This window comes from Dromiciops gliroides, chromosome 2 (genome assembly GCF_019393635.1).
Source record: "Dromiciops gliroides isolate mDroGli1 chromosome 2, mDroGli1.pri, whole genome shotgun sequence".
Lineage (NCBI taxonomy): Eukaryota > Metazoa > Chordata > Mammalia > Microbiotheria > Microbiotheriidae > Dromiciops > Dromiciops gliroides.
This window is the reverse complement of record NC_057862.1, coordinates 617,406,033-617,420,748: the sequence shown is the minus strand read 5'-3', so window position 1 is coordinate 617,420,748 and position 14,716 is coordinate 617,406,033. Positions and strand designations below refer to the sequence as shown.

The following is a 14,716-nucleotide window of genomic DNA, read 5'->3' as shown; positions in this document are numbered from 1 at the left end:
GAATAGCTATGTCAGGAATATTTCAAGAATTTTTCTATTTTTATGAAGTGCTCATAAGCTCTTCTTAAAAAATTCTTCCTTAAGTCTTAATGACTGCATTCCAGTCAGCAACACCAAATCTCCTGTTGCCTCTTCACTTAATACCCTCTCCCCCCTTCCTATTTTCTCTATGAATTCTCCAATTCCTATCAAATTCACATTCGATGCCTCAGATTTTCCTAAATTTCTCTTACTCCTTTCTAAACTTTAGTGATCTCCTGATAGCCTATATAATGAGGGTTTGCAAACTATTTTAGCTGTACAGGGACAAAAGTACCAAAACAGAAGTTGCTGAGCATACAGTGAAGCAGTGGTATCAAATTCAAATGGAAAGGGATGGATCACTGTCCTAAGTTGACATTGGGTTGTATTGTTTTTTTGGTTTTTTTTAATTTACTTTGTTAAATATTTCTCAGTTACACGTTAGTTGGGTTCCTGTGGTACTGGGAAATTTTACCCCAAACCAAGAAGACAGCTGGGCTCTTCTGTTGGCTGGTCTCTCCCAGGTGCAGGCATCCTGTTTCTCTCCAAAATAAGTACTATGGAACTGACAAGAGTGCCGTTCAGTAACTCCTTCAACCCTGTGAGTCTACAACTCCATGAATCTAACTTTCAAAAATACAAATGCATTTTCTAATAACAATCCAGCAAACTGACTCTGGACCCAGACTTTGGTTGCTATTTCAGGCTGAAGCTTTGTGATTCAAGAACATCTTACAGCATTACTGTCAGTGATGCTCTGCTGTACATCTTCTCAAAAGGCAGCAAGTTATTCAGTAATGTTTTAACTTCGTAAAAAAAAAAAAAACATTTCCATAAAGTACTTTTAACTACCTTTCTTCTGTGTTTTCTGAGTTAATGAAGACAAGGTCATTTTTTTTTTTCAAGATTACTTTGATCTCAACAGACACTTTCTAGCCACACAGGTTTTATATGCTCCTCCACTACCACCCCCCTTCAACTCACAATCTCTTAAGCTATGGCATGTGACACTAGGGTCCCTGCCTTGCGTCTTAAAAGTCTCAGGTCTCTTTCTTTCTTTCTCCTTTCCTCGTCTTAAAAACTGGTTTGAGAGCACCTTCTGTTTTGCTATCCCCAAAGGACATTTGTGGTACTGGCTCTAGGCCAAAATGACTAGTTATCACTCTGGGCATATTATAACATTAATCAGCTTAAGAATTCACATTCAAAGTCTGGCTATTAAAAGTTCAATTTCAACTTTATTATACCTTGTTGAATGATTCATAGCAACTAATAATACACTGTCTCAGCTGTCAAGTTAATACTGTCAAGGAAGCTTTCATTCATTATCTACTTGGAAAAATATGAGTTATAATTTAGCCTGTTCTGATATATAATCAGATTATTTACTGCTACATATTAAATTTCAGATTTATTCCAAGGAAAGAGGAAAAAAGACGGTCATTTTAAAAGCCCTGGTTAGAGTTCTTTTTCTCATATTAACTACCTACTCAATTTTAGGGAAGTTACATAATCTGGTTCTCATTTATCAACCAGAGATAATCATACCAATCCAAAGCTTAAAATGATAGGCAAATGTAAGGGACAACTTTATTATTCAAGTATCCCAGTATGTACCTAGCTTTTCAGGAACATTTAGTGACCTTTGGGTCAACATTACTGGCCTGGACTTGGAGCACATATCCCAGGACAGTGGACATGTCACCCTCACTGAAGATTTTATTCTAAATGAAGAGCTACTAATAATGAGCAGAAAGTATTATTACTGTAGCTTTTAATATTAAAAGCCAACTATCTACCCAACTAACTATGATAAAGCAATTGCATTCTGTTACAAAAGATGCCCTAGAGTTACAAAGGAAAACAACTTTCAAGAAAAAGAATTCTAGGGTATATAACTGTATACAGATGTAAAAAGAAAGTCACACTTCTGCTTTAAAGACACTGACTTTGGCATTTAACAAGATACAAAAAGAAAGACAACTGTGATTCTTTCAACAAACAATGTCATTTTAGGTGACTTCTTTACTATAAAACATCAAATTCATATTTGGCAACCAACAGCAGAGAATTTTTCTAAACAGGAAAAGGAATCCCCACCTTTACACTGCATCCCCTGGCGAAAAAGGCCTTTGAGAAGTCGCTTGCAGTACTGGCATATTGTGGGGCGAGTATAAGAATGCACAGCAAACGTATGTGGAACTCTCACCCTACACATGACCATCTTCTCCATCCAGATTGGGCGTCCACTCCAGGAGGGAATTCTCTTACTTGGTTCTGGGTGAACATGTGCCTAAAATAAAAGAGATTTCTACAAGTATAATCTCAGTTGTTTTAAAAACCAAGTACTGGCTTCAAGAGAGACAGCTGTCTAGGACTCTAGAGACAAGACAGGTCTCAGTCCCTTCCTTTGGTTTGCAAAATCTTTAAATGAAGACAGGAGGACAGGATTTAGGATTTCCATATACAATCTCTGACATAATTCCATCTCAAAAGGGACACTACAGCCTGAAACTAAGAAATTCCCAATATTAAATATAAATGCTGAAATTAATTACGTGGTCAATGAGTTAATCATACAAAAAGTTTTTTTTTAAGTCAATTCATTTTAAAGAACAAATGCATGCAGTCTATTAAGGCAGACAATATAATCAATCAATAAACATTTATTAAGCACCTAATTTGTGCCAGGAGTTATGGGCATTAGGCACTAAATTACACATTTGTAGACATAGAAGCTATCCTCAAAGCAATTTGCTTAAAGTCAATATCTTTATTGAACATTGTTTTTTTTCCTCCCGGTTTTGTTTGGGAGGGGGTGGGGGCAGGGAGGAGTACCTATCAGTTTCAAAGTCAATACTTCAAAGTATTTGTGATCTCTTTGATATGGGTATTCCTTCTACCAATAAGACTTGCAAATCATCTATGCCTTCTAATCCCCAGAGATTTTTATGTTCTCCCATCGACCCTCCTTGGAAGAACCAGGCAGTGGGGCTGAAAAACTTCCTCTGGGTCTTTTTACATCTTGTGGGTTCAGTGCAGTATGTGTGAGCTGTCTATTTATAATCCTAGACTCTTATCATATAACCAACCCATGTCCTATTCTGATCAGACACTTGAGTCTGAATATATATGAGTTAAATTTAAGGGGAAAATACATGAAGCATTAGTTAGAACCTCCTTTGCTGCCTCTCAGATCTATGGAGAGGAGAACAATTTATGACCAAACAAGAAATAGAAAATATCATAAAATGCAAAATGTATGATTTTGATTACATTCAATTTAAAAGTTTTTGTACAAACAGAGGCAATGCAACCAAAATTAGAAGGGGAGCATAAAGCTGGGAAACAATTTTTACAGCCAATGTTTCTGATAAAGGCCTCATTTCTAAATTATATAGGGAACTAAATCAAATTTATAAGAATGCAAGTCATTCCCTAATTGAGAAATGGTCATGGGGCAGCTAGGTGGTGTAGTGGATAAAGCACTAGCCCTGGATTCAGGAGTTCAAACTTGACACTTAACTAGCTGTGTGACCTTAGGCAAGTCACTTAACCCTTAATGCCCCGCCAAAAAGAGAGAGAGAGAGAGAGAGAGAGAGAGGGAGAGAGAGAGAGAGAGAGAGAGAGAGAAATGGTCAAAGGATATGAACAGGCAGTCTTTAGATGAAGAAATCAAAGCTGTCTATTGCTATATGAAAAAATGCTCTAAATCATTATTGATTAGAAAAATACAAATTAAAACAACTCTGAGGTACCACATCACACCTATCAAATTGGCTAATATGACAAAAAAGGAAGATAATAAATGTTGGAGAAGCTGTGGAAAAATTAGAACACTAATGCATTGTTGGTGGAGTTGTGAACTGATCCAACCATTCTAGAGAGCAAGGAAGTGGTAGAGTAGACAGTAAGAAGTAGGAGATGGAAAAGGAAATAAAGAGTAGGGACCCAGATAACTGTCAGGCACAAAGAATACATAAGAGAGGGATTCCTATGCACACAGCATGGTGCCTTGCAAGACACTGGCACTTAATAAATGCTGATTAAGGGATAGAGCTACAGCTCATGCTAAAACAGAAAGCAAAGTCTGTGCAATGAATTATAATGCAATGTGACTAAAGGAAAAGCTGGATTTAACAGAAAACTTCCACCTTTCTCTGCTCCAGTTATATAAGTGCTCCAGTTTGGGGTTCACTCTTCCCTTCCTGGGATGTGCCCACACCCCTCTACATGCTGCCTCAGAAGGCAAGGCTTCAAAGTGGGAGCCAACAGCACTGTGAGGCAAGTATGTATGTGCTGGACCCTGATCTGCCCAGTGCCTTCCTCACTAGCTTTAATCTTGTGTAAGCCCACATCTCCAAGCAGTTCCTTTTTTTCAGGTTTACATCAAGTGACCACAAAGCAGGAAACAAGGCTGAAAATGAGATACCTAAATTTATTCCAACTCTAAATTATTTAAAATAAAAGATACTCTTTAAAGAATAAAACATCATATTTACTCTTGAACCTGGTCATTTATTTCCATGACTACTTTAGGTGGTTTTCAAATCAAATCATCTTAGGAAAGTTGTATATTATTTTTAAGTATCCAAAACCAAACAGTCATATATTCTGAATCATATTCTGGCTTAGGGTAAGTCTGTGTTATAGGTTAGCTACTCTTCAAACATTTATAAACATATAATCAGCTTTCAATTATCTACAATAAAAAGAGAGAAGCATGTAGAATACAAAAGAATAGATCATCTGTAACTCAGAAATACCACCCTGACTTCAGGATGCAGGTAAAATACATCACTACAACACCCAAAAGAATCCAACCTCATCCTCTCCTGATCTGGCTCCTTGGGTTTTTCCTCAAGTACTTTCAAAAAAGTAAACCAAAATCAGGGGGTTTTAACCTTCTAGTGTTACAGACTACTCTGACATGCTGGTGAAGTCTGTAGTCCCCTTCAGCAGAATAATGTTTTTAAATAACTGAAGGAAATGCCACATTTCCATCTGAGGTTCATGAAAATAAAGATGGATTTTTTTTTCCCTATCCAAAGTCACGAACTGCTCCCCAAACCCTTGAGAGAGAGAATAATAAACCGTTTGAAGTAGGAAGAGACCTTAGAGGATGTCTCATCTGTGTCTCTCTTGCTCCCAGCACCAAGTTCCACCTACTTTTCCAGTTACTCTATAATTCCACTCCACAAATTCACATTCTGTGAACACTTATTCAAAGACCCTCATAACCTCAGAGTTAGAAAAGACATTAAAGTTCCCTAGCAGCACTTACAAGAGGCAAGAAAGAATGAAGCACCTGGGGTCAGAGTTTGAATCCAGGTTTGAACATTTTCTACTAGTGTGACCATAAGCAAATCATTTCAATTCTCTGAGTCTCACTTTCCCCAGTAGTAAAGTGGGGATAATACCTATAGTATAATTATCTGCTGTGACCCTTTTAGAATTGTTTAGATGCTAAAATGAGGACTTCGATCATTTTAAAGCACTTTATAAGTATTAACTTATCATTGTTGTTGTCGTTACAAGAATCTCTTTCACAAAAGAACAAAAGAGGCCATACAGTCACGAATGAAGACCAATTAAGGGAGGATGAACTATCACATTTGGCAGGTTTGTGAGGGTTCTCATTGTAAAGTTTTTCTAATCTAATTCAACAAGTATTTATTAAATGGATACTACATGCAACAGGTGCTGGGGATACATAGACAAAATAAAAAACAGGACTTGAATTCAAAGAATTTATATTCTACTGGATGAGGCAACATATAAACATGTAAGGATCTATGTGATTCTTTGACAACGATGAGCAATTAGGGAAATCAGGAAAGGCTGCTCAGAGGCTCTGAGGCACAGATGGGGAAAGAGCAGTTTAGGGAATGGGAGACAAAAGTTTAGAGGCAAGAAATACCATGTTGAGATTGAAAAATAAGGAGGCCAGTTTAGCAAAGAGATCTGTAGAAGGCCTGGATGCACAATCAGTATGGAAATGTCAGGTGACACTGGGCTGGGAAAGGCTTTCCATGGCTCCTAAGCTTCTATTATCCCAGAAGCAATACGAAGTCATGGAAGGATTCTGAGCAGGACAGAGGCATAGTCAGGCTTTTATAATAATCTAGGCAAGAGCTAAACTAGGGTCTTGGTTGTATGAGTAAAGAGGAGAGAGAATTACAAGATATGTTGTTGAGAGAGGATTAACTCTCTCTGCAACTGCCTGATACGGGGGAATGAAGGAGAGAGAAGAGTTGTACTTGATACTGAAGTTATGAACCTGAATTAGCCAAAGGATGGTGGTGCCTAACAGTGATAAGTGTCATGGGGTGCAGAGCATCCCAGAAGTTCTCTGGGGCACATCAAGGAAGCTTCTCCTTGAGAAACTAAACCAGAGCACAGATAATGCCTAGAGAATTCCTACCCTTCATTCTGGTCTCCCTTACCCTGGGGAGATAAATTTGGGTGTGGCTGCGGCCTTTGAGTTCTGAAGAGGGAGTAGCCACCCCTCACCCAATTCCTCTAGTCACTACCAGTGGGGGATGGTCCTCCACTCCTCACCCAATTCCCCCAGCTACCACCAGTGGGGGATGGTCCTCTCTCACTAAAGGAACTTTTCACGCACAGATGGTCCACCCCCATCAGTCCTCTATAAAAGTACCTTCCAGTCTCCTGTTCGAGGAGATTTGGTACCTCTGAGCCATGTGCTTTGTGCCTGTCTCCCCATGAAAAAGTCCAAGGATTTCTTTCATGGTTTCCCTCCCCCCACCCTTCCCTTCCCTGGCTCCTTAATAAACTACCACCTTATTCTAACTACTTTTTGTGTGCAAGAGGGTGTAATTCTTTAAAGAGGAATTCCCAAGAACCCCAACCCCTGATCCAACCCGTACCCCATTTCCCACCATTATCATAAGGAAGTTAGGAGATGAAGGTGGAAGATGGAAGATAATGTTTTATACATGATGAAGCAGATTAGCAATACCACTCTGCCTCTGTAAGTCATCTACCCTCAAAAACCAAAAAGAAGTTCAGAAGAGGTATGGGTTTAGGGAAGGATACAGAGTTCTGTTTCTGACTTGGTGACAGCAGTTTCAATTAAGTGGTGAAGTCAAAAGCCAAAAAGAGATTAAGAAATGAGTAGGAGGAGAGGATATAGAGGCAACAAATGTAACCAGCTTTTTCTAGGAATTTGACCATGAAAAGGAAGAGAAATATAGGACAACAAATCAGAAGTATGGTAGGGCAAAATGAAGGTTTATCTCTTTTTTTATTTGTTTGTTTTCAAAGTATGGGAGAGATCTGGGCATGTTTTTAGGCAGAAGGGAAAGATTCACTAGAGAGGAAAGGTAGAAGACAGCAGGAGAATGGGGGGCTGGCGTAGATCAGAGATGATTGATGGGACAAGTTCTTTGAGGCAATGGAGGAGGGTGGGAGAAAGGACACGGGTAGAAAGTAAGATTTAGCCAGTAGAATGGTCACCTCTTCATCAAAGAGTGGAGCAAAGGAAAAGAAAATACCCTTCGTGCTACACTAGGCACACACAGGGATTTGCCAGTCACCCAATCAGAGCTCTACTTCCAAAAAGGGCCTGTGGAAAAAGTGCTAGAATTAAAGTCAGAGTATCTGGTCCAGATCCTGTCTCTCCTCGTTACTGGGAAAGTCATTTAACCTCTGTGGGTCTCAGTTTCCTAAGTGGGAAGCAGTGACTACGAAGAGCCAGCATAGCTTCATCAAAAACAGCCCATGCTGGGGGGGTAGCTAGGTGGCGCAGTGAATAGAGCACCGGCCCTGGAGTCAGGAGTACCTGAGTTCAAATCCGGCTTCAGACACTTAACACTTACTAGCTGTGTGACCCTGGGCAAGTCACTTAACCCCAATTGCCTCACTAAAAAAAACAAACAAACAAACAAACCAAAAAAAACCAGCCCATGCTGGACAAGTCTCATTTCCTTTTTGGAAAGGATAACTAGATTAGTAAATGAGGGGAATGCTGTGGACAGAGTTTACTGAGATCTTTTTTTTAACTTGTGCTGTTATTGTGGCAATAGAGACCTACTGATTAGAGCAAAGGTTTTTATGTAAGCCCTGTCAATTTCTTTATTTTAAAAATATTTAACTATGTCAATATAATTGTTTCTTTAGTAATCCTATGTATTTTATGTATTTAAAAACATCAGGAAAAGGAATCCGTAGGCTTTAACAGGCTGATAAAGGAACTGTTCATACAAAAAGACTTTAAGAACCCTTGCATTAAATGACGGTGCAATCAGAAGGATTAAAAATTGGTTAAATGGCTGGACTAAAGGAGTAAATGTGAATGGTTCAACATCATCAAAGCAGGAGGTCTCCAGTGGAATATCCCAAGGATCTATACGTGACCTTGTGCTGTTCAACATTGTTTTCGTCAATGACTTTGGATAAAGGTATAGCTCGCATGCTCACCAAGTGTGCAGATGACATAAAGCTGGGCAGGACAGCTGACATCTTGAGGGAAAAGGATCTTGACAGTACAGAGTACTGGGCTGTATCTACTGACATTCAACAGGAATAAATGTAAAATCTTGCCCTAGAAATAAAAAAACCTCAACCTTACAAGAATAAGATAGGTAGGATACAGTTAACAGCCCCTGTTCTAAAATATATGTGTGTATAGATATGTCTATATTATCTATATACACACACATACAATACATATATATGTATATAGGTGTGTTATGTATGTGTATGTGTGTGTATGTATGTATGCATATATGGGGGGGGGGTGACAGACTGCAAGCTCAATGATTCAGGTGTGAAGCAGTAGCCCAAAAAAGCCAGTATGATCCTGGACTACATAAAGACGGACAGAGTTTCCAGAAATAGAAGGTAACGGTCTCATTGTACGCCAATCTTGTCAGTCCTTGTCTAAAGTCTTCTGTTCAGTTCTAAGCACAACAGAAGGAGGACACTGATAAATTGCAGGATGTTCAGAGGAGGCCACCAGGACGGTGAATTCAGGGTCAATGGGAGGAACTGAGAATTGTGCCTAGAAAAGGGGAAGGAGGAAGAGAGGGATACATGATAGTGGTCTGCGAGTATCTCCGAAAGGCTTTCATGTGGAAGACAGACTAGATTTGTACCATTTGTCCCAGATGGCACAATCGGGAGCAATAAGGAGTCACAACGGGGACAGACGTGGGGTCAGGAAGAGCTTTCTAACAATGAGCACTGCTCAAAAGTGGAAAGTGGTGCGTCTCCCCTCTCCTTTCAATGCCCAGAGGCTGGACGACCATCTATTAAGTGTAATAACAGGGATTCCTTTGCATGATAGGCTGGATTAGTTAGCCACTGTGATCTACTGGATCAGATGACCTTCTGTCTCTACATCGATAAACTTGGGATCCAGATCTCTGAAACTGTTCAGTTCTACCACAAACTGCTAACCTTCCATCTTTCCTAAAGCCTCACTCCTCCTAACCCTATGTTTAATGTCATTACATATACAGGGAGGTGTGTGTGTGTGTGTGTGTGTGTGTGTGTGTGTGTGTGTGTGTGTGTGTGTGTGTGTGTGTGACAGAGAGAGAGAGAGAGAGAGAGAGAGAGAGAGAGAGAGAGAGAGAGAGAGAGAGAGAGAGAGAGAGCGCGAGCGCATATTGAAACTCAAGATATAACACCCACCTCTTCATTGGGAGGCACTGCACATTCTGTTTGTATGGGTCTCGGAACAGAGAGGCCAGGTCCTGGCAGAGAGACATTGGACAAGCGTCTCTTTCTTACTCCACTACAATTATTTGGAATCTTGAAGGCACATCGTTTATGGTAGTTTAGTCCACAGCCTAAACATTTCATAAAAGATAAAGAAAAATAACTCAGTTATATATAATTACAGTATATAAAATGATATTTCTGTCCACACACACAGCTACCCCTCAGTTCAGGCCCTCATCACCTCTCACCTGGGTGATTTCAACAGCTCCCTGACTGGTCTTCCTACTTCAAGTCTCTCACCATTCCAGTCCACCCTAGACATTATTGCCAAATCTGATCACGTGGTTCCCCTACTCAATCACTCCGGGGCTTTCTACTGCCCCTAGGATAAGCCCTAAACTCTGTGGAGCTTTCACAAAGTCCTACACAGCCTGGCCCCAGTCTGCCTCTCCAGCCTCACCAGACATTACTCTCCTCCTACACTCCAGAGCCAGCCACGCTGACATTCGTTCTGTTCCTTGTACAGGACACTCCCTTCTCCCAGGTTTGTGCCTCTTCTTGTCCCCCTCCTCTTTTAAGATGCAGCTCAATAGCATTCTTCTGCATGAAACTCTTCCCAGTACCCCTACTTCTAACTGCAGCCTCCCTCCCAAACTACCTGGCATTTAACTACTTTGTATATATTTGTATTTGCTCACTTTATATTTGTACTAAATATAGTTATCTCTTCCAGTATAGCAGGACTTCTCAAACTTTCTCCACTCCCGACCTCTTTTTGCCCGAGAAATTTTACATGACCCTAGGCATATAATAGGTACATAAAAATAGGCATACATAATCTTTTACTTTTGCCAAATATTTCACGACCCCCACATTCAGTTAGGCAACCCAGAGTTTAAAAAGCTTTGCATTATAGAACATAAGTTCTTTGTGAAGAACATTATTTGTACTCATATCCCCAGTGTTTAACAATGCCTGGTACACAAGTAGGGACTTAACACTTTCTGACTGAATGATTGCTTGTTTCCAGCAGTTCTAACTTCCCAAAGAACCCAAGTGATAGGTTATGTGGAGACTACAGAATCAAGGACTAAAAAACAGGAACATCATGGGCTACAACACACTAATGACAACCAATAACTGGCTGTAAAAGTAGTAACATCAGCTTGAATCTGTATTTTTCATGGTAAATGAGATAATATTTGAAGAGCTCTGTAAACCCTAAAGCACTATATAATTAGCCAATTGCTGTTGTTACTCAACTTTTCTTTCACAGAACTGACCAGCATGTAAACTATTATAATACCACCTGATCCCTTTGAAAAAGAATCCAGGGGCAGCTAGGTGGCACAGTGGATAAAGCACTGGCCCTGGAGTCCGGAGGATCTGAGTTCAAATCCAGCCTCAGACACTTGACACTTACTAGCTGTGTGAGCCTGGGCAAGTCACTTAACCCTCATTGCCCCACCCCACCCCCAAAATCCAAATTTCTATACTTAGGAACCATAATCTCAAACAACACTGTGGATACCATATTTTTAAGTATTCAGCAAAATTAGAAGATACAAAACTTAGGATAAAAACAAATTTGGGGCTTGTTTTCTTTCTGAATCCCTCTAAAAAACTGAAGGAAAAAAAAGGGGAGACTGTCCTTAGAGTTGCCAAATGACTCAATATGGATGCCAGAGCCTCAAAGGAAGTAGGGAATCCTACTTAGCATGCTCATAGTATTTGCTTTTTTCCTAGACCATAGGGATCAATAGTTTGACTGAAGTGCTGATGTGAGAAATATCAACTGATCTGAGATATTCCATGCCATCTATCATTTAAAATGATAAGCAATCTCCATTTTGCCATTTATGTTTGAAGCAAGCTATAAGGGATCTACCCTACAGTTGCAACAGATTGGCATCACAAAGGACTTTCCATGTCTTCTAAACTCTCTATACTGAGGGTCCTCAAGTGGAGAAAGGACAAATTTCTGTCTTTCTCTGCAGCATTTCCATAAAAACTGGATCAGGAAAGAGCTGACATAAACAGAAATGGAGAAACACTGGAAACCTCCCAATAAGTATAGGAGGAAAACAAGGATGTCCATTCTGCATTATCATTTGACATAGTACTAGAAATTCTAACTATAGTAATAAAACTAAAGAAAAACAAACAATGCAAACACTGGGAAAAATGAGATGAAACTATCCCTATTTGCCTATAAAATGATAATTTACTTAGGACACCTGAATCAGCAAATAAATTTAATGAAATAATCAATAATTTCAGTGAAGTAGCATAATACAACATACTCTCAAAAATCATCAACAATATTCAGTACTGACAAACACAATTAGGAAACATTGGACAAAGAAATTTCATTCACAAGAACAACAAAATGATGTGAGAGACTTCTTTAAACATAAGGAAAAAACACTCTATGTAAAGAAAGACTTAAATAATTAAGAGAAGCATTTTTTGTTCACGGGTGGTCCAAATTTTCTCTATTTTCTCATGGGTCCTTAACAACTGTGAGAACTTAAAACAATAGCTTTCTCTTGCTCTAGAAGGTTAAGATCACTGGTTTTATTGTTTACTATCTTCTTGTTAAAATGTTTATTTACACTTCTTGTTTCCTTACATGGAAATGTTTGTATATAGATTACCCTGCTTAGTTCTGGTTTCTTCCTGAAGTATTAATTCAAATTCCTTCCCTTTTGATAAAAACTCATCTTTTTATATTAGGGATTCAGCTTGGCTTTGCAAGCTATGTTATTCTAAGCTATAAGCCAATCTCCCTTTGCTTTCTAGAATACCATATTCTAACACCTTTCATTTCCCATAGGCAAAAAATAATCCTGAAGAATTCAAATTTTTTTTTCCTTCTTAGCTGAAATTTTTCTCTGTGTGACCTGAAATATCTGCTGTTTGATATGGAAGTTTAAAAGTGTATACCCAGGGGGCAGCTAGGTGGCGCAGTGGATAGAGCACCGGCCCTGGAGTCAGGAGGACCTGAGTTCAAAGCTGGCCTCAGACACTTAACACTTACTAGCTGTGTGACCCTGGGCAAGTCACTTAACCCCAATTGCCTCACTAAAAAAAAAAAAAAAAGTGTGTGCCCGGGGCAGCTAGGTGGCGCAGTGGATAGAGCACTGGCCCTGGAGTCAGGAGGACTTGAGTTCAAATCTGGCCTCAGAAACTTGACACTTACTAGCTGTGTGACCCTGGGCAAGTGACTTAACCCCCATTGCCCCGCAAAAAAATAAAAAAATAAAAAATTTTTAAAGAAATGACAAGGTTCAACAGCTGATTGGATGAGGGGACTGGGGGGAGGAATAAAAGGATGACAAATGAGTTTGATTTTGTATATGTTAAGATTAAGATGTCTACTATGGAGCTGGAAATGTGACTCTCTTCAAGAAAGAGAATAGGGATGCACAAATAATAGAGATAACTGAAACCATGGAAGCCAATGAAATTGCCAAATGAAATAGCAAGTGGGAGAAGACCCAAGACTCAAGTGGGACAATGATCTTGCCTCAAGACCAAAAAGCCTTCTTTGAAGAGCTCAAAAAACGTTTAAAGATCAAACAAGAGAGGTAGAAGAAAAAATGGGAAAAGAACTGAGAGAAATGAGAATTACACTGGAAAATTGACTAAACAAAACAATTCCTTAAAAAATGCAATTGGCCAAATGTGAAAAAAAATTGACCAAATGGAAAAGGAGGTACAAAAGCTTACTGAGAAAAATAATGCCTTAAAAATTAAAATTGGGCAGATAGAAGCTAATGATTCCATGAGACACCAAGAATCTGTTAAGCAGAATCAAAAGCCTGAAAAAAATAGAAGAAAATGTAAATACCTCACTGGAAAAACAATTGACCTGGAAAATAGATCCAGGAGAAATAATCTAAGACTTATTGTATTACCTGAAAGCCATGATCAATAAAACCTCCTAGACACCATATTCCAGGAAATTATCAAGGAGAACTTTCCTGATATTATAGAATCTGAGGATAAAATCATCACTGAAAGAATCCATGGATCACCTCCTGAAAGAGACCCCAAAAGGAAAACTCCAAGGAATACTATAGCCAAATTCCAGAATTATCAGGTGAAGGAAAAAATACTCCAAGCCAGAAGGAAACAATTTAAATATCATGAAGCCACAGTGAGGATTACACAGGACCTGGCAGCTTCAACATTAAAGGATTGCAAGGCTTGGAATATGATATTCTGGAAGGCAAAGGAGCTTGGATTACAACCAAGAATCAACTACTGAGCAAAACTGATCATTATCTTTCAGGGGAAAAGAAGGACATTAAATGAAATAGGGGACTTCCAAGGTTTCCTGAAGAAAAGACGAAAACTGAACAGAAAATCTGATCTCCAAATATAAGACTCAAGAGAAATATAGGGGCAGCTAGGTGGCACAGTGGATAGAGCACCTGCCCTGGAGTCAGGAGTACCTGAGTTCAAATCTGGCCTCAGACACTTAACACTTAATAGCTGTGTGACCCTGGGCAAGTCACTTAACCCCAATTGCCTCATTTAAAAAAAAAAAAAGAGAAGTATAAAGAGGTAAGGGGGGGTGGGGGTTGTTCAGTGAGGTTAAACTGTTTACATCCCTATGAGGGAGGATAATACTTTTAACTCTTGGGATCTCTATCTCTATTAAGGTATTGTTATTAAATTGATTTTGATGTGATGATATAAAGAAACTTAAGGGGCAGAATAAAAGGAGAATGGGGGAGGTGAGGGAGGGGCAGGGGAAATGGGGTTAATTACATCATATGAAGAGGCAAAAAAACCCCTATTACAATAGAGGGAAAGAAGGGAGGGGTGAGCATTGTTTCAACCTTACTCTCATCAGATTTGGTTCATGGAGGGAATAACATATACACCCATTTGTATAAAGAAATTCAGCTTACTCTTTAAGGAAGTAAAAGGGTAAGAGGAATAGGGTGCTATTGATAGAAGGGAGGGCAGAAGCAGGGGAAAAAGGGAAAGAAAAGGA

The 14,716-nt window shown here is 39.3% G+C and overlaps 1 protein-coding gene across 3 annotated transcripts in view; it reads right to left on the bottom strand.

The window, feature by feature from the left end:
* Positions 1-14,716, bottom strand: part of PRKD3 (protein kinase D3) — a 110,000-nt gene that overhangs the window by 41,719 nt on the left and 53,565 nt on the right. For all 3 annotated transcript variants that reach the window (XM_043988455.1, XM_043988454.1, XM_043988453.1), the window contains exons 5-6: positions 9,679-9,836; positions 2,122-2,314 (exon numbers count right to left, since the gene is read on the bottom strand). In XM_043988455.1, coding sequence (XP_043844390.1) covers positions 2,122-2,314; positions 9,679-9,836 — 351 coding nt within the window. The remainder of the gene's footprint in view (positions 1-2,121; positions 2,315-9,678; positions 9,837-14,716) is intronic.